Source organism: Stylophora pistillata, chromosome 10 (genome assembly GCF_964205215.1).
Source record: "Stylophora pistillata chromosome 10, jaStyPist1.2, whole genome shotgun sequence".
Lineage (NCBI taxonomy): Eukaryota > Metazoa > Cnidaria > Anthozoa > Scleractinia > Pocilloporidae > Stylophora > Stylophora pistillata.
Genome location: NC_142528.1, coordinates 27,331,059 through 27,355,043, shown reverse-complemented (window position 1 = coordinate 27,355,043; position 23,985 = coordinate 27,331,059). Strand labels below are relative to the sequence as shown.

Here is a 23,985-nt window from a genome sequence, read left to right as displayed (position 1 = left end):
AAAAGTGTTGTAATAAGTCGAAATGCGGCTGACAAGATCGCTAGCTGCCCTTTGTTTATTTATTAATTGACGTTAAATCCGTTTTAAGTGGTATACAAGCTCAATAAATGCGAAGGCAAATACTAATAATCAGAAAAGCGGCGTTCGAAGGGACCTCACTTTAACGAACCTGGTTAAACTTAGGCGTTTTTAAAAATTAATTGAATAAAGACTCAAAAAGGAAGATCATTTTGAAATTAAAAGGTGACTAAACCCTTTCAAAGTCTAAATCCGAAGTTTCAAAAAACATTTAGGAGAGATAACATTGGTAAACACAACTTTTTTTTTTTGTTCTAAAGACAATATTGTTTGGAAAGATTGGTGACTGTTTATTAGCGTTTTAAATTAAATGGTAGGAGAACGAAAACAAGTGATTGGGCAAGGAAAATTATTCAACTTAAGACCGCAATAGTATCCATTCACACGAACAGCTTCAACGACTCTTCATGCCGGAAAACAGATATGCCGGAAATCAACGTTTTACTTCTTGAACAACGTCATGCAAGGAAAATGTATTTAGAAAACTTTGGTTTATGATAAAAGAAAAAGTTAGGTAAAGACTTTTGACATGCAGGGGGGGACAATGTAAAAATAGAGTTGGAAAAGATTGAAAGAAAACTTTAGGAATAAAGAACCCTTCGTTTAAAAACGCAACATTCGTTTATTTTTCTCAAATTGAGGACCACTGGACGTAGCAACAAATTCTGAGCAAGATGTTACTGAAATGATGAAGGATAAAAACGAAACAATTGATAGAGATGGAATTTTTCGCAAGGGGGAGTGATTGATCAGGTTTGGACTGATTACACGAAGTGTCAAGGCAATTAAGGTTCGTTTCACACATTAGATTGTTGCTAGACGGATAGCGTCATTTTATTAATGTTGATTGCCTGTAAGTTTACAGCATGGTAAGGGTATGAAAGGTTTAATTTTCGATAATTTCTTCACTTTACTCAGTTGCCTTGATTCGGAACAAAAGGACAGATTGATTGGCTGGCCATTATCTCAAACGTACCCATGTCTTTTTTAAAATACCATGTTTATTACCACAAGACTCTATTTAATAACCAGCGTTGGAGTGACACAGGAAAGCTGCGTTTACCTTTAATCTAAAACGTTTGGAGGTGAAATTAAGATTGTCAAGCTCACGATAGTTTTTCAAATATACCAACCATTCAATTATTGAAGAATTAGCACGGCCATGCATCATGCCTACTATTTTTAAGAAATTTCCCCACCAGGTCAACTTTATGGAAATTGTGATAAGTGTACGTCCGAAATCGATCCCAAGCTGAAATATGTCTCATTTCTTACTCATTATTCATTTATCATTTCGAGTTTGAAAGAACTTGAACATATAGGTGTGTTTAAGCCTAAAGTTAGGCATATACTGCGAAAACAAATCACCAGGTAGGTCAGGTTGGATGCTTACCCCACGGCAAAAAACTATTAGTAAACAGCTAATTTGAATAAATAAAAAAAGGAACTGCCGAGTGAATGATCCAAAAGCTATCATCCTTACAAGCAAACTCGTGAGTTTTCTTATAAAAAGGGCCTTGGAGATCATCAAGAAAGTGAAGTTATATTCGATTCCCTATCTATTTTGCATTTTGTAAGACATCGCTTTAATTTTGTATCAAAGCCATACAGACATCATGAAATAGACTGAGGCGACACAACCCTAGAGAGCCCAAAAAACTTTCCTCACGTCGTTGAATGCACTGTTGTGCGGGCGGGTAATGAGAAAGAAGAAAATTATTCACCTCGGCCTATGTGGTTTAAATTTCACCAGATTCACGGTACTAGCCACCGCGAAATGGTTATCACTAATAGAAGACATCACCTTCGCGATCTTCGGAGTACGGTAAGATTGAAGGATGTTATAAAGTCCCAGTATACCAAAGGGTAAAACTCGTGCAGGAGGCAGACACTGATTAATTCTCAAATCCATTTGTTTTGAATTACGTTCATGTCTCGTTTTCTTGGATTTTTGACATTAACTGTAAATGCCTCTCGCACATATAAATCAGAATAAACAGAAAAAGTCGAGATGAACTTCAGACGTCCTGATATATGAGCATCTTATAGAAAACCTCGATGGATAGGATTTCTCGAAAATGATCAAGACGTTTGTCATGTCCTGTGCAAAGGTGGGATGAAACCAAAAGAGTTCTTAGCTAAGATGCCTTTGACGGGAAAGGCGTAATTGATCTTTGATTAAGCTGGGCACTTTCAGCTGCTGTAACCTTCATTTCAATCTATTATTCACACTTTTTTATCAGGTCTGATTTAGTAACTAACTGTTCCAAGCGTGAATAAGGGGCGCGAGTTTCTAAGTAAAGAAATTGTGGTGCTGCTTCGGTGAGGGAGTAATTATAGCAAGGTAATTTGCATTATCCATTCAGTTGATAAAACCAAAATTATCTTGTTCTAAGCGTGAGTCTATTCTGTATCCTTATTCAACCCTTCAAATCAGTTCGAGGGCCACTTAATGTCGAAGCCTCTTATGTGAAAGCACTTAGTGATTACTATGACAAACTTAACGCATTGCAGTTTATAATTATCTCTGGAAAATATAAGTTTTATGTCATTGTACTTATCTAATCATGAAAAGGTTGTGGTCTATCTATTCATTCGAAGCAATAGGTACATTAAAAGCTGCGTGAGATTTACCTTTTCGTCATGTTTGTGCTAAATGTGTACGGTCGTTAAGTCAAGGGTTAATCTTATCATGTACGAAACGAAATATCGAAAAAGACCGAAGCTCAAGTGAATGAAGAGTAGTAAAAGAGACCTATACCCTTTAAAGAATAAACCTCCTTTACAATTGCGCATCATCATTGTTGCTAAAATATTCCGTGTTTCAAACCCATTTTCCGTACCGAACGAGATGCTATTCAAATTTCAAAAGATATTTAATCAAAAGTTACATAAGCACAAAGAGGTAATATAAGTTTCTTTCAACTCCACGTAAATTATGCCTTTCGTTCAAAAATATTCAAAAAGGTATCAGTAATATTCTTTGAAAAACTTGCCGTCAGATCAATTGACGGCTTAATAGTTTCCTGTCTTTAATGTAAATCTGTTTAAACAAAGTCAAAAAGTTTACTGTGTTTAAACAAGAGGGCCAGTTTCCAAGCTTAATCAGCTGAAAGTGTCTGCTAAACTAAAGTCAGTTCAAGGGTTTCTTTACAATAGCCAACAAATTAAAAGACAACTCTCCGTTTTCTTCTTCATTCATTCTGAGATTTCGTACAGTTACTCTGAATTTCAAGAAAGATTGAAAGCATCATGTCTTGCTTTTCCGCTTGTAAATCTTTTTAGAATAAAATATTTACGATTCGTGACCTGAGACCAAAGCTTCATGATGGACACAATAAACTGCAATAGTCAATGTATCACAAAAAAGACAAAGTCCTTTAAGTATGAAACAGATTTTAAGTCACTAAATAAAAAAAAATTAAGAAATTTTAAAAAATTTAAATAGACATTCAACTTGCTTTTAAAATCTGGACGCAAATTACAACTATTTACAAAACACTTACGCTCTGAAGTAATAAGAGAGGTTCTAAGTGAAAACAAACATCTCGAAGGGCTTACACCTATGGCTTTTCTTTACAAGATATGACACTACATAACTTATAAAAGCCCTTCCTAAAAAATCTTTTGTATCAGATACACAAGAAATGTTCGTGTACTTAATGCGAACAAATAACAGAATAATTATTTCTCTGCGCTATCTTCGCTTAGCGTTCTTCACTTGAACTTTCTCAGTGACTTGCAGATTTAGGATACATTTACTAAAACCCCGACAGTAAAATTCATCTCGACTTTATCTCTCTTCTTTCATTCCCAACGAATCCAATACAAAATATATAAAATTGTCTCTTATTCTCAACAAATGGACGCATTGTCACATTATTGCCACAACAGCCAGAAAGCAGACAGTAAAAGTTGCCGTTTTACTGCTTGCGTAAACACAGCTCTAAGTTTCTCCATTGTCACATTAATATGTTTGAGTAAACACACCTTTCAATCGACTTTAGGAGGTGTAAACACCCTAAGATGACCCGGCCTTTAAATGCCTCGGTTCCCAAATCAGTTTCTGAACATACCAAACCATCGTATCTTCCACTAAAGTACTGCTAAAGGTATCAATTTTGTTGAATTTAAGTGAAAATTTTGCACTTTGTTTGACATGCTCGGTGAAAGAACCTTTATTAACGTCGGTATGGGTATAAATGGGGAGATACTGTTCTAAAAACTATAATGATGTTGATCACGCGCTAAGTAGACACTTGCTTGTACAGCAGTTACCTAGTTAAACTTGGTGCACTTAACAGATCTTTCAAAACTATACGCACGTCAACAATTCATATCAAATATCTACAATGTTCCATTACTTTTACTGAAATTATGATAAAGTATTTTATTTTTCGGCGTAAGTCAGGACTGATATGATTAAAATGGAAATACATAGCCATGGATCTTCAAACAAAAAAAAGCAGGGTCGGGCAGATGGGGCCATCACAGCGGATCCTTTTTCACTGAACGATCGTTCTTTAATGTATAACCTTCGTGTGTCTAGAGGTCCTCTTTGCTAAAGTAAACAATGTGAAATGTCGGTTTAGGATCGCCAGTAAGGCTAAGAAAATAAGCTCAGATGCATTAACAATAAGGAAGGCTAGTGTAAATATTTCAACATCATCGTTGATCAAAATTTTCAATTAAGGACCGCTCCCAAAACGCCCTTGAGACAAAGCATGGCTTAACAAAATGAAATAATATAACGACAGTGTCCTACTCAAGAAAACGGTCTAAGCAATGCATTAGTACTATGCTTGTAGCTGATCAGCTGTGCACACGCAAATATTCCAGAGTAAACATGATAAAAGCTCTAGCAAGGCTTTTGATAATTCTTCTTCTTTACACATTATCAAACGCTCTTTTTCCAATTATTGCTTTGCTCTAAGGATTCCCCGCTTCATTACCCTTTTACTTGACGAGGCCAATAAAAGAGAAATCAAAATCGATATTTTAGAAGAGCAAAATAAATCTCTAAGATAATTGAGAATCAGGAACTGAGGGGACGAGCAACAATTTTGATCTTTTCTTGACAGAAAACCGACCGCACGGAACACTTGCTACCATTCTTTGTTAAATTTTGTCCGAATGACTCGTGAGCTCGCTGTATTAGCTTTATGGACGTTTTGATGTCATCTGCACCTTATTTTATTATCATTTTGATTTTCCCAGCTAACTTTTTCTTATCGAAGGAGGGAGGTCTCAAAATATAGCCATAATATCTTTCTTGTCCCGACTTCAACTTGCATCAGAGCGTTTGAAGATAGGGCAAAAATAATATTTGGCACGATTTAGAGTAGAGGTAAAGTTGGCCACTCGAACAATTTTTTTCAATTCGATGGACCTCAGTTTTTGTTGAAAATGCATCTATAGACGCTTACATATTCAGTGACCAAAAATACAAGGAAATTGATTTCAGTGTTCAGTACTAATTTATGTCATTTGTAACGTTGTTCAAAAACCGTCTAAACTAGCCATGATGGTTGCACAATCATATTTTAAATTCATGATTGGTATAGCTTTACGGTTCATAGTTCTTTTCCGCAAGATTTTCCCTATGCCCAATCAAAACCCATTGTACGCGCGCCGTGGTAACACACCCTTCTACGCACAAAGAAAAAGAAAACAAAATCTGGATCAGTTGTCACCGTCTATCGAACCACACTTATTTTCCTCCTCGTTTGTTTTCCGCCAGTTGGGGGAAGGGAGATGTGATATCAAGGGACCAAAAAAACGCCTTAGGGAGGAGTGGCAAAGTCAAAGACATAGATTTGTGACCCAAGGAAAACAAGGGTTGAAAAGATGAGAGGAGGGAGATGTGATATCAAGGGACGCAAACATATAGCCCCAGGAAGAGCCGGGACATTCTCAAATTCACTAATAATTCATGAGGGAAACAGCTAATAAATGAGGCATATTTAGGTCACATGCATGAACCTTGATACCCAATGAACATTCAGATGAAAATCTTAAAGCGGGACTGTGACGAAAAACGTATCATTCCGTAAAACCTTTTTACAACAGTATCTCGAATTTATGCACTTTGAATAACATATGTATTAAATATTAGAAAAATCTAGCCAACGACCGCCGAGAAAATGAAACTTTTGCGTTGCGAAATCATCCTTCCGCCATATTGCTGTTGAATAACTTGAGCGGCAGGACATCGGTAACGCGTCAAAACGTAGTGACGTCAGCCTATCAAGACAACTCGAAGGCAAGAGAGCTTGTAGGGCAAAATCACTGTGTCTTCAAGCGAAAGTGATCGATCATCTAGTTATTGCTCCATTCCCTCGATAGCTTCCCTTGAAAGTGATGTGAACAGTACTTTTCCTGATGAAAGAACCAATGTAATTGAGGAATGTGATTTCCTTTTCCTGTAGGCGATCTTTAATTCTATTTATTTTGGTTGTCAGCGTGTTAAACTTTAAACTTTTAAAATTAAATGATAAATACTCCCAAAAAAAAGGTTTTTCAGTACCTATTTACAAATATGAATGTTAACTAATTGATTGTTTTCTTCCGACTTCGGTTTTCGTCTCTTATAAACTCGGACGCGTCGCAACTCTGGTGGAGGTATAAGTGAGTCTTTTCCTAAAATGACGAAAATGGAGCATTTCATGATATAATTTGACTCTAATACGTCGGAATTCCTTGACCTGGCCATGTGTTGTTTATATGTACTAATACGATCGCGTGTGTTCGCATACAAAATCTCTCTTGCTTTTACCTGGTAATCTATTGTTTCCTTGGCGGGAAACGAAGCCGCAAGCTCATCTGCTTCGAAATGAGAAACGGCAATCTCATCGGCGGAATTTCCCGTTAACTCCGAAGATACTTCTTGATCCCCAGAAGCATCGTTATTCAAAGAACCAGAATCGGAAATGATTTCGGACCCGTTCGCGAAATCTGACGATGTGGATGTCGGTAGCTGCATGCAGAGATCACATAAGATCAATATTGATAGACACTGGTATTGTTTTATAGAAGAAAACTTATAGTAAAGAAAGCAACGTACAGCTGTGTACGTATAATGAGTTAAAATCAAACAGTTGAACATCCCAATAACCTTTTTATCAAGTTCACTGTGGATACCATCAGTGACGTGTTTTGCCGTGTTCCGCTGTGGACGCACTTCGCGCTCATGGTTTATCTCTATTACAGGATTTGCTGGGCAGAGTGGCATCGCTGTCTTCGAATGAAATATCTCTTTCATAGCCTATATAGATCAATTAATACTATAAATATTATAAACATTTGATAAATACGAAGTTTGAATCTTGCTGGACGGTCACGTCTTTGCATTCTAATGAATGCGACTAACACCTCCACTTTGACAAACTGTCGAAGAACTATTTAGACAGATTTCCAGAATACTTTACTACAAGTTACAATAAACCAACGAATAACGAATAGTGAATGAAAGCTTGAAAAATTATACAGTTTTTGTGTTTTTCAGATATTTCCTACAGGTGTGGAATAGGTGAGAAAAATTGATTAGAAAAGTCGACTCACCATACGATGATCTTCCGATGAAGTACTTGAGGTTTTCTCGTGATTACCGCGGCTTTCTCTCAAACTTTTCCAGTTAGTTGGTTCTCATCCTGGTAACAATCTTCTCGATGCCCCTTTTATATGGTATGTCCTTGAAAAACGCGATTCTAAAAAATGTTCAGAAACAACAAACCTGCCTTCGGGATCGAAGTTTTTTCTGTGAAGTCTGACAAAGTTTTTCCACTTCGCTGCAAGGTTTTAGTTAACGAGGGAGTTGTGTAGAGAGATTCCATCTTGTGGATTTGATCCATTGCTGCATCCCTGCACAACTCATCGAGGCGAAGGCATTGTGATATGCCAGCTTTAAAATTATAATCGTAAGATTCGAACTTTTCGCGTTTCTTACTCTTGTAAAACCATGGAAATAACACTCATGGCTTTGACAACTTTATGTCATGGTTGATTGAATGACGTCACTACCGGTCTCCCCATACCTCCTCGGCCAGATTCAGTACATTCCAATAGGATTCAACAGCCTCGAAAAAGATCGTCCAAAAAATACTGCTTACCGTAGGAATTTAAACTAAAAAATCGATACAGTCATTCCTTAACGTTTTGAGATCCCAAACACAAAATTTCATTGTGATCGGAGAAACAGACGTTTTTCGTCACAGTCCCGCTTTAAGGGTTTGATCTGGGTCCAAAACATTGTTTTGATCTAAGATCAAACATTTACATTAATGAGCATTTTGTGGACAGCAATAATCCAAAAATTACCTGAATGTTATTTCATAAGCAGTCTTCGGTAGATATATCTCCCAACAACAACAACAACAACAACAAAACTTTATTCTTAGTCTGATTACAGACTTACATAATTGAAAATTCATGTTACAAAAATACATGATTAAAATGGTTTGCCCGGCAAATAGCTAAGAAGCTAGTCGCGGCGAGGTAAAACAAGAACGTGACTAAAATAACGAGTTAATTAAACCACAGAAGTTGGGAGATCAAATTAACACAGCACTTACGGACGAAAAATTTATAAAGATAAGGAAAACAGACGTAAAATGGGACCCTCAGCACGCGTTTCTATGATCCTACTTTTTTGATAATCATGGAGATTTACTCATCCTCCTTTACTAATATATCAAGTAACAATTTGCGGAGATCTTTTTTGAAAGCTTTCTTTAGGAGATTGGTTATGTAGCTTGGTATCCCATTCCACAGTTTACCTCCGAGCCGAGATGTAGAAAAAGAATTGTTTTGTATTTCAAGTCTAGAATATTTAGCATAAAACTTGCCTGACGTAGAAGATCGTGTATTGTATTAGTGGATATTAGACGCTTTCTGAAATAAATTTAGCATGTTTGCTGGGACTTTTCCATTGTTGATATCGTGCATTAATTACATCCATTTTGAAATCACTAGTGGTCCCTGTAATCTGATTGGCTCTAATTGGTGCGATTTATTCACGAATCGCACCATTTTTTTCTCTAAATTGCATCATTTTACACTTGACTGAGTTTTTGACACATGACGTCAGTCTTTCTGTTTTGCATACGAAATAAGATGTAAAAGCTTTTCCCGTTCCACTTATTATTTAAAAACCGGCTCAGTACTGCATCAGTAAAATATTTCAATTGACCAAGTCCTGTATTTGGGCGATTTCAAAATGGATGTAATAAGAAGGTAATTGAACCTCGTGTCATGCAATTTTGGTCTGAAATCATACTTGTGATTTCAAATCATGCGTATGATTTCAGCCCAAATTGCACTCCACTCAGTTCAATTGTACGGACTCAGACTAAAGAAAAGTTATTGGAAGCACGTTAGCTTCGAAAAAAAGGGGAATTGCATGGTCACGCCATTCGGCAAAGTATAATAAACGAAGCACTCTTTTCTGAAGAATTACTTTGTTAAGATAAGTCTTGCATGCTTGACCCCACGCAGCAAGACCAGAAGTTAAATAAGGATGAATTAATGACTTATAGATGTTCAGTGGTACAAGTCGAGGAACAAAATGGCGTAACTTTGCAATTAACCCGATAGTCTTACTAATTTTTGTTACAATGGAATCAATGTGATATGTCCATGAAAGATTCTGATCAATAAGTACGCTCGGGTATTTTATGTAGACTTTAGACTCGAGACAAGTATATTTATTCTTGTCATTATCAAACATGTAAAGTTTTGGTTGGTAAGCAAGTCGCTTTTGATAGGGATGAAAAATTACAAAGTTGGATTTCTTGATGTTAAGAGTTAGTTTGTTATAGCTGTCAACCAGTTATAAAGGTTTTGTAGCTCAATGTTGACTATTGTCTCAAGATCTTTCAGATTTTTGTCCGCATACAGTATGTTAGTGTCATCTGCAAATAATTTAATTTAATTTAATTTAATTTAATAAATTCTAGAGCGCTATTTTCATTCAATGATCAACAGCGCTTAACAACTTAAAATACTACAGTAAATTCAAATTTATAAAACTAATTACATGTACATTAATATTAACAATGTATGTTAAAAATGAGAATAATATGGAATATCCATAATAAGGATCTTAATTGGGAATAAGGATCTTAATAAGGAACTTAATTAGTAATACTAATAAAAGTAATTGTCAGACAGGGTACTTTGAGAAAGCTGCACGAAATAAATAAGTTTTCAGCTTACATTTAAAAATGGAAAATGATGGAATATCACGTAATTCAGCTGGCAGAGCATTCCATAAGTACGAGGCGGCAGCAGAGAATGATCTGTCCCCCAACGTGACAAGCATTTTCTCCTTAGGAGGGTCAAGAAATAGACTTTGGTTTATTACAAATAGGTAGATCCTAAATTTGTTCGAGCATCTGTGAATATCATTGACATATGACAAGAAGAGCAACGGTCCAAGGATTGATCCCTGAGGAACGCCACATCCAACGACTCCCACAACTTCTTGGTCACCTTCATCACAAACTTGCTAAGCCAGTAATTCAAAGTTACTGCATCCATTCCTTCACAGCTGGTAAAAATCTTTAATAGAGCGCTCCTGGATCCAAAACGGAAGCTATAACCGACCGAGAAATTTTCCATTCGCCAAAATTGTTATCGCTCATTTGTTACTTATATTTGGTATACGAGGGAATAACTTGTAGACTAACTCGTGTTCTTCGTAAACCGTTTTCGGCTACCTAATTCTTGACGCATCATCTTCACTCGAATCACACACCAACTACACCAAAATAATTAATCATGCATGCATGTTTAATATAATGTTATGGAAAATGGCAAAATTGCGCCGCTGCAAAAATTGTTCTTTTATTTGGGGAGGACAATGGAAAAAATGCATCACTGATTGAAAAGATGGGGGAGATGGAGATGTGATACCAAGGGACACAAAAATAGCTTACGCCGGGAGATGGAATATTCAAAGACATAGATTTGTGGCCCAGGGAAACCGAGGGGTAAGTTCAAGATAAAAGTACCATATTCTCTGTAAAATGAAACACGGAAAACGCGCACGAAATAAATAATGTATGTCATGCTCTTGGAGGTAGTGTTTGAAATTCTAGAAGGGTGACCGAATAGGGAGCGTTCGGTTTGCCAAAATTCCTTTGAACGGGTCATGAGTCAATGAACTCAAGATGTTGCATTCTTATTTGTTATCATATAGAACAGTATCAAAGCAAACAAAAATTTTCTCAGGAAACAGATTACAACATTTACTGAACATCGAAAGTAGCAAGTCTCTTTTCTCATTATTTACGTCATCTTCGGGGCCTCTTGGCTTCTCATTGAGAAGGGTTGGAAACTATTTCTCAAGCTATATGCCTGACTTCGGACAGATCTACTTTCTGTGAATACCAACTCGATGTAAGTTGTCAGTTCTATCAACAAAGTCTAGTCTATCTTATGTGAATTTTTGTGCCATTTAGTTCAAAATGACATTTGTGTCGCTGTAGATTGGTAGTGCATCAGATTTAAATTTCTGGATTTGGAATGTAATTTTTTCTTTTGTAAATTAGGTGAGATCAGAGGGATGGAGAGTTTGCAAGTTACAGAAATGAGCTATATTTCTTATTTGTTTCTTTTAAAAAATATTGTGTGAACAAAATCTTCACAAATCTTCTTTCTCTTCGAAAAACATTAAGAAGGCATGGATTTGTTTATCCCCTTGGAGCTCCTTGGGTAAATCGTTGATCGCTATGAATGACTGTTTACCAAGAAGGTTTACCTAACGTAATAGTAGTAGTAATCAAACTTTAATGTCTTTACGTGGGGCATGGTTACCCATGGTTACCCAGAAGCTCATGTATGAAACGCAAGACAACAACCCACCCATCCCACCCAAGGGGAGGACATCCATCACATAGTAATCTCGTGCGTGGGAAATTAACATCTGCAAGAGACGGGACCTCCATTTATTCGTCCCTATCCGAGAGGACTAGAATATCTAACCATTTCTTGATGTTATAGAAAGGTAGCATATTCTCCTTATTTTTATTTTAAGACCTTGAGTGTTGGTCCGGCCGGGGCTCGAACCCTCGACCTCCCGCACATCAGTTCAGCGCTCTATCCATTGAGCTAACCGGGAGGCGGTTAAACGTTTGCATAAATTTTTCATTGTTGTTCATACCGGCTTTTCACGTAGCCTGTAAATTTTTGAGGCGAGAACTCAAGGTGTTTAATGAGAGATGATGTTAGTGGTTTCTGTCTCTGACGCACATTGTCAGTGTAAACCCATGCACATCTGTTTCGTCTGAGGTTGGTAGCTTAGACTAGGATTTCCTGTATTGAGCTTTTTTTATTAATAAGGACCTAAAATCCATTCAGTAAAATTCATTGAAACAGGACTTTTGAAATGTCTTCGTTTTAAAAAAAAAAAAATCGATTCTAAAACTGCAATGCAAAGGTTTTAAGAATTCTTTTCTCCTTTGCATATATAAATGCAAAATTCAGCAATATATTCGGTGTGTCAAGCCTGACAATTTATATAACCAAGGTAGACTTAGGATCGATCCAATTTATCTCCCTTGCCACTTTGAAACAAATCTAGCGTTCCCTAAATGCTTGGACTTCTTCAGCTGTCAAATTAGTCGTAGTTAACAAGGGAAGGAAACAAAAGAACACATTGTCGGTGTTTCAAACTGATGATAGCCGCGAGATCTTCAATTTACCAAGAGACGAGGTGCGGCATGAAAACAAAACCACGATCTAACCCAATTTACCGATGAATTTCCCTTTGTTTAAGTTTCCTGGTTCATAATCGGAGTTTACCTTTAACTAAAACTTATGGAGTTTAAATGGTTTGGAAACGTTATGTATCTCTTGCATTACTCATAATTTACTTCACCTAAAGTGCGTTGAGAATACTAATTGATACTTGAAAACCTGTTAATCTAAAGATCTGGAAGAAAGCCAGAATGTATCATTGAAGCAAACTACTGAGGTATTAATGTGTATCATGACTATTTTTTTTCTCGGTGAACACGAGACTGGAATTGTCCTGATAACCTCTTCAATTCAATGCGGTACGATATATCTGTCTTTAAAAAGCGTTAACTTATTCTATACGATAAAAATATCGTTGTGCTTTGCTTAACAAATCTTTCAACATATTTTTACTGAATGCCGAGAAAAACTTCAGCTAATATAGATACGTTTCCCCTTGCGTGCAATACACGAAATTTCTTTGTATGAAAAGATTGCTATTTACTTATAATGTTTCAAAGGAAACACATTAAGAATGAAACCCCTTCCTGCTAAGCTGAGATAATCGGCATAAGGAAAATAAATAAACATTTGAAACACAACAATTCAAAGGGGTTTTTTTGTTACACAACTTCTTGAAAACCTCAAAACGCTGATTAGAAATTGTTTCAAGTTTACTAAATGTCAACAAGTCCTTTGACGCTTGCATTTTCACTTTCTTTTCGTAACGAAATGGAAGTTATTGCTACGTTTGAGGTAAAACAGAAAGTCTGACATTACATGTTTAGCATCCTAACAATATGTTATCATCTATCAGTATTTAGCAGTCCCTAACGAGACAGTTATTGACAAGTTCTAAGTCACGAAAGACAATAATTTATCACTAGTAGTTATCAAATGTCAGGCAAATTCCATCTGTGTAGGTGAGATACGAGAAAAGGAAAAAAATTAACATTCGGCATAAGGCACAATTCCTGATTAAAGTAGACAACTTCCCCATACATCAATAGAATCATTTTGGTATATGAAATAAAGAAGAAAAAAATTACACAAGAGAGCTGCTATGTACGGAGAAGGAATTCTTTAGGTTGGTTAGTCCGGCACTTAATTGTCACACCTATTCGCGGTTTGTACCAAGAATTCGTGAAAGAGGACACACTTTCTTGGGAGGAAAATATATTTTTTTTAAAATAGCGCTCATACGTGAAAGCAACAAGGACAATTACAAACGAAACGAATGGAAAGCTGGTTCATGACCGCCATAGAGTCACACGTCGATTGCGTTAGATCATGAGACATCAAGCGTTTGAAGAAAGTGTTGTTTTTTGCTTTTTTTTTTCCAATTTCGTCAACTAACTTAAGAAACTCGCAGTTGCTTCAAATGCTCCTCGGCTCGTGTTCTCAGTCGCATAATACTTGAACTACGAAAGTTCTCAAACACCTCTGCGTTATGCGGTGGCAAAGTCTCGGGGTGTATGTATTTTTCGAGGGCTACGCTCTGAAACCCTGTAGCGCAATGTCTTGGAGTAGGAACATAAAATGGTGCCAGCAGAGTGTCTTTTTCAGATGAAATGTTGTTGGCGGTGCGTTTGTCTTTCGCAGAGTCTTCTCTTTCAGAGCTGATAGTTATACTTGAAGTTGTATTTGATAAAGTAGCCATGGCGTTAAAGGACTCGACTGCACTAGGAGCTGATCTGTTCGTGTTATTTTTCAATCTATCCTGTAAGTCATTCGTGACGTCAATGAGCTCCTCAATACGAAAACTTTTATTATAACTTTGGGAAACTGTGGTCTGCTTTTCAAGTTGTGCGGGAGGATCTTTCCTCGAGAGAATACTCTCGATACTGAAAGTGGACGATGAGGGTAATGGCTGGGTGTTGTTATCCACACTTGGTGGTGTTGGGGGCTGATCAATTTCCTCCGAGCTGTTCTCCGGAGTCAAGTCCCTGTCGAACACTTCGAGGATTTTTAAAGCTACCGCTGTTTTCTCGACCTCACTTTTCTCCCTTCTGCCAGGTCTCGCCTTGGTTTTTTCTTCCCTTCGCAGTTTAGCTCTCCTATTCTGAAACCAGACCTAAACAAATTTCAAGAAAACACTCATTTCAGTCCAGTCCAAAACACAGCCATAACTTGCGTGATTGCAAAAATATGAAACCATCAAGGTAGTAAATCAAATGTATCACATGCAATTGGCACTAATTATTCAATATCTTTACTACGACAACTTCACTATAATTTATCATGGCGAAGAATTTGATTTATGGTCTTCGACTCGATTCAATTAACCCCAACGAAAACCCTACAACAACAACCAAATGTAAACAAAAGCCAACCTTTTCATCGCTTAAATATGTTTACGAATTCAGTGGATGAAAGGGAGTTTCGATCTCCAAATAAGAACACTGGTGCGCACTTTTTTATACGCCATTAAACTGTACAACTAAAAAGAGAGCGTGTGTAATGAGTTATCACAATGGACAAGAGAAGTGACGGCTTCTTGCTTTCCACAGGACATTAATCACTCGTGACCCTTCTCAGTGTAATTTATTATACTTTGACAGGCTAAAAACTTGAAGGTTAAACTGAGGAAGTATTTCTCATCAAAGGTGCTTGTGGAAAAGGAAACATTTTTCTCTAGGGTCATTAAAACATAGTTCTAACCCTCCCTTCCGCGAGTAAGGGGTTTCGTAATCAACGCTGCATGTTTTTGAAGAATGACTTGTTCGACTGTTAGCATCCTTTGCATACATTTTGAAGGAGAAAATCATCGACGTTCAGCAATAGCAATCATCGTGGCTTCTTAGTTAATTGGAGTTTCAAATATAAGTGCTTAAAGATCAATGTTTGATCGCCGTTTAAGGACGTTAAAGGAGATGAACAAAATGCCTTCCAACAATCACTTTCCACAAACATTCCTTCGCACCCAAAAGGCACTCAACAAAAACCATAATCAGAAATGCTTAACGCAAATTAAACTAAAACGTCCGACAGGGAAAATTGATTTATATAGCGATTAACAGCAGGCAAGCAAGGTGAGAACTGGTTTAAACTCTCATCCATTTTGACAGAATTAGCTGATGAATCTCACAGCTTTACTAGAAACAAATTAAACGTCTTGTTGCTCGGATTCGAGTGCTTACTGAGTTCATATTTGCTTTGCTTTCTTTTGGTAACAGTTGCACAAGTTAATGTTAAGAAAACGTAAAAACCGAGACAAACTCTCTGCACGAATCCATTTCTAAGACGCTCAAAGCGGAAACTGTTGGCGACTCACAGTCGCCTTTAAAATTTTCGCCATTACAAGCTCTACAGATAACAGAAACCATTATCCCAAAATGGCCGTCGCTGCTTATTTTAAAACTCTAAACTGCAGCCAACGGAAATGTAAGAAGTAATTGTGGTAGAACATTGTCTTTAGATGGAAAATGAAGGAATTATTTTATTTAATAGTTTATTGACAATAAGTGGTCCGAACAACTCGCAAAATTTAATTAGGTGTGTAAATCAAGGAACACGACAGGAACCAGCCCAGTTGGGTGTCCACTGCGCCAAGAACCAGAATGCAACCTTCTGTTCAAAAACTTTCGTTTCCTTAAATTTCTTAAGCTCAAATAAAAAGGAATCAATAAAACACAGCCAAGATTTCGAATCAGTGAACTTTTTCATGAAAATTGCACGTTTTTAGAGTGGCTCCTATTACATTTTTTGCCTAGAGTGAAGGAGTCTGTTCATCGTTCGGTTGACTAGTGCAAAACTAAGTTAGGCAACCCGCGAAACGTGTTAAGAGAATTAACGCCCGAGCGAGCATCTGTTATAGATGGTATAGTACGAACTTTGCTCTCTATCCAAATGTTTGAAAATGGCTTCTAGAGTAGCAAAGATTTGGTTTGAAGAAGTTAAAAAGAATTTAAGATCAACAACGCGAGCAAGAATTGAGACATTCTGAGGGGAATGATAGTTCCTGTTTCACAGCCGCAACTTAAAACACCAGGTATGACAACAATACAAGAGTTATGCACGTAAAGGTGTGATAAATACCCTTTGCTATTCATGACACAAGTTTCTCACCTGAACTCTCGACTCGAGTAAGTCGAGTTTTAGAGCGAGCGCCTCTCTGGTGAAAACGTCCGGATACTGTGTCCTCCTGAAAACTTTCTCGAGCTCTCCCAGCTGCCAAGCATCAAAGTTCGTCCTGCTTCTCCGCTTCTTGGGCAAGATAGGGATTTCTGTAGAACGACATCGCATGGAAGACAAAGAAAATGAATTTCTTTCACAATGTTACAAGCAAGGTCAGGAACCTGAACAAAGTGCGTTTTCACAGCGTACAATACGAGATCAAAATACAAATAAAGGTGTGCAAAGAAGAAATTTGCATACCTATGGCCTCGATTATCTCGACTTCGGAGTCCGAACTCAAATCAGCCAAACTGCCAAGAGTTACAGGATAATGGAATAAATTTGCATCTGATCCGACATTTGTCGCACACGAATAGCGCACATTTGCCCCAGCTGCGTGCGCACAGGACTCAGCCTCAGTCAACATGAGATTAAAAGTTGAAGGATGGAAATTCATAATCCTCTGTCGCTCCAGTCGAAACCAGCGCCAAAGTATGTGTGATGGCGCTCCCGAGGTGCGCTTTAAGAAAACGCGTGTGCTTCCGTCAGAAGGAAGGATTGATTACGCGCCTAAGCTTTAGGTGCCTTGTTAGGAAAGCAATGGACGTTGTTAACAGAAACCCGAGACCATAGCCACTGGCAGGGAAAGCAGGCGAGCAGAGATGACTAACAAGCCATCGAGTCAGCTGTCTAATTATCTAATTATATCGAAAGTAATTAGAGCTGATAAACCTGGTCCCGACGCCATAACTATCACTCGACACCAAAGCGACCGGAGCCGCTCAGTTGTGCGATTGTCTACTTCGCGCACTAATTGGTGATTGTTTGTGATTCGGGTTGTTTATTCTACGCGTTTAGCTGTTAGGTAAACATTTTGGCATTGTGTGATTACTACTGAGCTGATCGTAACAGAGAGATTAGTAACCGAAACTCTCGAATAAAAAGGTAGTAATTTATCGGCCATTGTGGAATATTTACAGTGGGCACATTTGTATGAATGGAAATTCAGGGATTTGCGCGTTTCATTACTTTGGTTAGTGCTTCCTTAAAATCAAAGCGAAAATGCTATAAATCACAGCGTTATCCCCTTTCATCTGCGATGATAGTATAACACGAAGTATTTGCTCTTTTTTTCAAGGGCCATATTTTAACTGCTGCTCAGTGGCATATCTGAGAGAAATCATCTCGCGCATCTGGATTTAACAAACCCTTTTCACAATTAAATTAGTGGAATATTTTCCATATCGCTCCTGGGATCTGAAAGATTTTAAGCTTCGAGACCACACACGCCCCACTGTCGCTAATGCCAATGACATAACTGATTAAATTTACACTTGCTCTAAATCCGATTGATAAAGTAAATCTCGCTAGCTCTGTTAACCTTTTCATTGTATCTTTGAGAGAAGCGTTTACTTAGTGGAGGATGAACGTACTTAGCCCGTTGCAGGTGAAGGGCAAACGGAATTCACTGTAGTAGTCAGGTTTTCTTTCGTCATGTTTACCGGTTTATCACTGTCAGCGAGAATAAGGGAAGATCATCCAGTTTGATGCCAGGAAATTCAATTATGACAGATCGTCTGACGCGAGGCTCTCAACATGTGAGAAAAGTCTTTCCTGAGGCTATCCCGCCTGAAAGAAACAACCTTTCGGATCCCTTCACCAATCTTATCGCTATTACGAGTGTGCAAATGCTTCCCGTTTAACTTTCAACGAAGAATAGATTTCCAAAAGACACATTTTTGAGGCAAAAGATCAAGATAATGGACTTGTTCAGAGACTTGTGTAGTATAAATTATCAACCCTTGAACAATTTACTATAATAAACAAACGCAAAACAGATTGTAAATTTTTTAATAGTAATTATTTATGTCTCTTACCGTCTCTTTGTCGGTCAGTTGCCAGTTGCGTTAAACATGTCGGCTGTGTGTTCATCGCGGTGAGTTTTATCGGCCTTTCAACATTGCTTCCTCACAGTTATAGTCTAAAAAAGGAAAAAAAATATTCTTTACACAATCGACCGATAGAATTCCGAAAACATATGCTTCTCAAAGCCACGCCCTACTGATTGCAGTAACTGCTAAAGTCTGATCAGCCGGACATATGACTGATGAGAAACTTTATTGTATTCTTGAAGATGGAATGTTGTATTTATTCCTTTAGAAAATAAGACACAAAACTTTCCAAATTCACAAATATCTACATCTACAATGTGTGGCAAACGTCCTGACACAATTTATCACTTTTTGAATTATTTCTATAGCTTTCATTGATCTCCCCCTCTCCGGCCCATTTCAATGTTGTCTGGTGTTGACAAAACGGTCACTAACTTCAGGCAACATAGTTTGAAGGGAGTGACAAGACTTTCAAGTAACTTATTAGAGATGAATTACATTATTTCTGTTTATTATGTCGAGTGGAGGGCTGTTGATTGCCTTGTAAAAGGGAGGCATGCCAAGCACTTTTGCCATTGCCACTTATTGTAGTTCAGTAAAAAGTGTTATTTGGTTATATCAACTAAGTTGAAATTGTAAATTGGCCGCCGTAAAGAGTTAAAAAAGCTGACGTTTCAAGCGTTAACCCTTCATCCTTTGCTCTGACGGAGGCTAATGCTCGAAATGTCAGCTTTTTAACTCTTTACGGTAGCCAATTTACAATTTCAACTTAGTTGATATAACAAAATTACCTTGTTACCCTCTCCCACGTGGCACCACAGTTTCTTTAAAAACTTACCCCCCCCCCCCCCCTTATAAAAAATGCTATGGTTGTACTGATTATTATTCCAGAATCAAAATGTTACAATGTTCGTCATCATCGTCTAAGGAATACATTCAAATATATATAGCTACACATACAGCCTAATCAGTTTTTTCTCAGCGTTGCAAGTTAGGTGCATTGTGAAACTAGAGACCTTGGCAACAAGTGGGCTCAATTATATTGCTGGTTATAGAGGTTGATTTTCAACACATTTGCTGTTAAATTCCTCTTGCTTGAAACGTTGGTATGGATATTATTAATCTAAAATTTCAACGTCGGTAACATTGACGGGATCGCGCAAATGACCCATTCATGTTTATTTATTGACTTATGAGTTCCAAAATTTTCGGTTAAACATGTGTTCTACTTAACGGTGACAGTTCATCAGACACAAACCAAAGTCTGCCACTGGACTACCGTCAGTAGTCTAAGGTAACTCTCTTTCCTGTTAGCGTTTTCGTTGCCGGTCAGGAAATGAGAAAAAGCCACAGCACGGAATCATTGACAGAATGAATTGTCACTTTCAGGCTAACTCTCTTGGCAAACTGCCACACCGAACTTAGAAAATTATACTGTAATATTGTTGATTGAACGGCACTAAGGGAAAAATTAGTTCTAACAGCAGAAATTCAGTGGTCATATTTTCAATCATAGTACGTTGGCTCCATGTCAATACGATGGAGGACTCATTTGCATGGTTACTCTGAAAATAGGATAGTTTTGGAGATGACCAGTGACCAATTTATGATCCATCTGTGAATTTTGCAATAGGATATATGATGTAAACTGAATGATGATTGAATACGTTTTGGGGAGCTTAAACGATAAGGGACCGATAAAAACGAGAAAGGAAAATCCCCTGACACGATGGATTAAAAACTGAACAATTTATTCCTCGACATGACGCTCTGAATTTGATTTTAATTTTTGGTGATCTTTGACGATTCAGGATAGGAATTTCTTAGGCTCTTTAAACACGGCAGCCATAATGAATATAAGTTGGCGCAGTAATATTCTGCCCTTGATGTAAATTACATGCGACATTTTTAACATTTGTAACTCTCGAACTTAGAGATAAGTCACCAGCAGATTTTACACTGAAGTTAGTCAAGCTATAAAAGTACAGGAATACTAAGAAACACTGTACCTCAGGTGGAACCAAACTTCATTTCGGGGTCAACTCCAAAGGTTGCCCGAGGACGTTCAGAACATACGTAATCTGTGTCTTTGTCTGAAAACAAAGATTTTTGTGAACAAACAACAGCACAAATTATCAAAGTGATATTTTGTAATAACTAGGGGAAGACAAGTGAAAAGTCAGGTTACTCTTGCTGACGGCGGTTTGCGGAGGTATGGAACACATCTATCGCATCAGTGAGTGTATCATTTATCCAGACTTTGAACCTTTTATTTGTGAGATCAAGCTCTCATAAGCTTTAAATTAAAAGTGGTTGACATAATTGTAAACAGGATTAATCGCGAACAGTTTTTTCTTTCTTTATAGAAAATGGACAGATACTTGCACAATAATGTCAGTTTTATTTAGTTCTGTATAAGTATCATAAACTATCCATATTGCAATTGTCGTCACCACTCCCTCTGCTAATTAAAACAAAACAAGCCTTTCCTAGTTGCCTGACGTCGACGTTAGATGTTGAATTTAGAGAAAAACAATAATAATTTGTAGCCAAATTAAATAGCTTTGTTGTAAATTAAGGTCCTTATGAAAGTAAAACCGTTCCAACAATTGGCCGTAACAGAAATAGTAGCGGTTGCCAAACTTAAATATTACAAGGAGGGGCTCTGCTGCAATACAATATGGAAACAGATATCATCAGGCAAGGCTGACCGAAGAAAGGTTTCTATTTTAGAAATGATCTATGATTTGGGTACGTTTCCTCGCCTCCGCCCCCTACTACGTCAATTTAAACACTAGAAGGTCTCAACACCGATGTGAAAAAAAATAAGCGAGCATTTCATGTGACTGGAAGCATAGCGGGGCAGACTTGGCATTTATTATATTACAGCATTACCTGTCGTACAAGCAAAGAAAAATGAACAAAATAGCCGGAGTGCTGGCTAAAAAAAAAATGAGAAAATATTTCCTCTAGAAACTCTCAACACGACTGGAAAATATTAATTTGAGAAACCGTCATTGAGTAGTCTGCATATCTCAAATTTTCTTGACTCTCTTGAACCTAACCTGATTTAACTAACTCCCTTTTTAATCAATTCCGGTTTTAAAATATGCCAAAAAAAAAAAAGAAAACCGGTAATGTGTCTCTTCTTTCATTAAAGTCAATTAAAACGGATCTATAGCGATTTTCCCTGTGTGTCAATGTTCTTACTTACAGCCGATTTCCCCCGAAAAGTAATTTCGTAGTTATTGTTTGAGCATAATTCTATGCATATTTTGGTTATAGATGTTAATGACCCATTGATTGCCTACTCAATGACGACAAAGCCTTCTAGAATGAAAATTTCCCCTCAAGCAAGCTAGCCTGCCTAGGTGCGTAACAAGGTCACTGAATCGAATCTCTTTGACGCTCATCGTGAGAGTCCCGTGAACAATGGGAATTTTCGACGCTTCCGTCTTCGCCTAAACATTCGCCATGCCAGCGCTAAGTATTACAATGAAAACGAGTCAAAAGTGGAGATCAACAAGTACAAATGTCGTGAAGGAGTGAGCATTAAAAATCAACTGGTGAAACTTGGGAGCTGACGAGACCTGTCTGAACTGATTAGCGGGAATTTGGGGGTCGAAGATAACCTGTCAACAATACTTCCTGATCAATTGGAAGCTAATAAAGGGAATTAATTTCCACACATGTTAACTAGGATCGTGCGACGAATAGATTAAAGACATTCGTGAAATAAACAAACTTTCTCAAGCTGTTTCATGAAGTTAATATTCCATCTTTATTAAGTTCAATTCTTGACTTTATCAGTTGAGAGTAAACGATTTGTTTCAACAGACGTGAAAACTGATGGTAAGTAGCGTTCTGTTTTTCGCGACAAATATTAATGCTCAGATCTAATTTTGTAAAATTGTGAGTTATTCAGGTGTATTGTATTATTCTAGAGTTCTCAGAGTAATAGATACCAAAGGCAATGCTACCCTCACTTTGCCATGACTTAACACTCCCACTGTGGGCGGTTCTTAAGTTTTATTTGGATACAAAACCTAATTGGCTTAGTCAGTAGACATTTAACATTAGATCTCCCAGAGATTGGACGCTGAAATCTTTATAACACGAAGAACATTCAGTTTTGATATTTTGAAATGTCCCCAAGTTAGCACTGTAAGATTTGCTACCGGGTTCTTGTCTAAAACGACGCATAACTAGAGTTAGAATGCACTGTTCGAAACGTCAGGAAATTCAAGAGTTTTCGAGCTTCAATTCGCGCATTGTGCAAGGTTTACCTTACAATGAAAATACCAGAAAGGTTTGACGTATAGAATTTTAGAGCATACGAAGTTAAAATGCTTAAGAGCAGCAAAGCTATTAGCAAAATTATCAGAACCTCTTAAGCTTCAAAAATGCTAAGTACATTTATCATCTCGCAGATCTTAAGTATTTCTCCATTTCTTGTCCAGTGTAAAGCTTCAACCTATATGTTACCAACTTATGGTTTAAAGTACAACCATCCCAACCCCGGCTAGAGGTCAGGTAGGTAAAAATTTGAAGAGTTAATTAATCAGCGAATGAGTAAGCCGGAGAGAGTGTGATAGCAAGTTCAATCATGGATTCAATACGTCATTTATCGAACTTTCTAAAAAGTGTTGGATGCTACACAAATCCGATTACTAAGTTCTACGGAGTTATTTTCCATTAACAGTACCTTGATGATGGAACGAAGTTTGCTGTTTTGAAGATACTAAGATTCGGTAGTTTTCGCGACACCATCAGTCTGACCTTTGCTGGGAAACTTAAAACTCATAATTGAATTGATTCAGTGGCGTTGATCAGCCGGGAACACCATTAATTGGTTTAAGTTTTCAACGGCTTAATATGTCAAGATTGGAATTAATCCTATCTATTAACTCAATGGCCACATGCCGGCTCCACAAACAGTGAATTCCATCGGCATTTTCAAGTATAAACGTAAATGTGAAACAGCTCTGATATATCATGTCATTGCTTAAGTATGCCTTAAATTATAGAGAAAAGCTAGGACATTGGTGGTGCTGGAAAGAAGGCTTACCGTGCAACTAAAACGGCACACCATGGACAGATCGAGTTCGTGTTCTGAGGCTTTCAGAGAGACCCCCTTGTTCAGTTCCCCTTGGAGTCCTTATAT

General features: G+C 37.5%; 1 protein-coding gene across 1 annotated transcript; it reads right to left on the bottom strand.

Moving 5' to 3' along the window:
• Positions 1-13,208: 13,208 nt before the first annotated feature.
• Positions 13,209-17,760, bottom strand: LOC111323251 (uncharacterized). Its single transcript, XM_022926564.2, has 3 exons — positions 17,191-17,760; positions 16,882-17,039; positions 13,209-14,887 (listed from the first exon to the last, which is right to left on the bottom strand). Exons 1-3 carry the CDS (start codon positions 17,384-17,386, stop codon positions 14,171-14,173), a joined length of 1,071 nt encoding a protein of 356 aa, XP_022782299.2. The 5' UTR covers positions 17,387-17,760; the 3' UTR covers positions 13,209-14,170.
• Between the last annotated feature and the right edge of the window lie 6,225 nt (positions 17,761-23,985).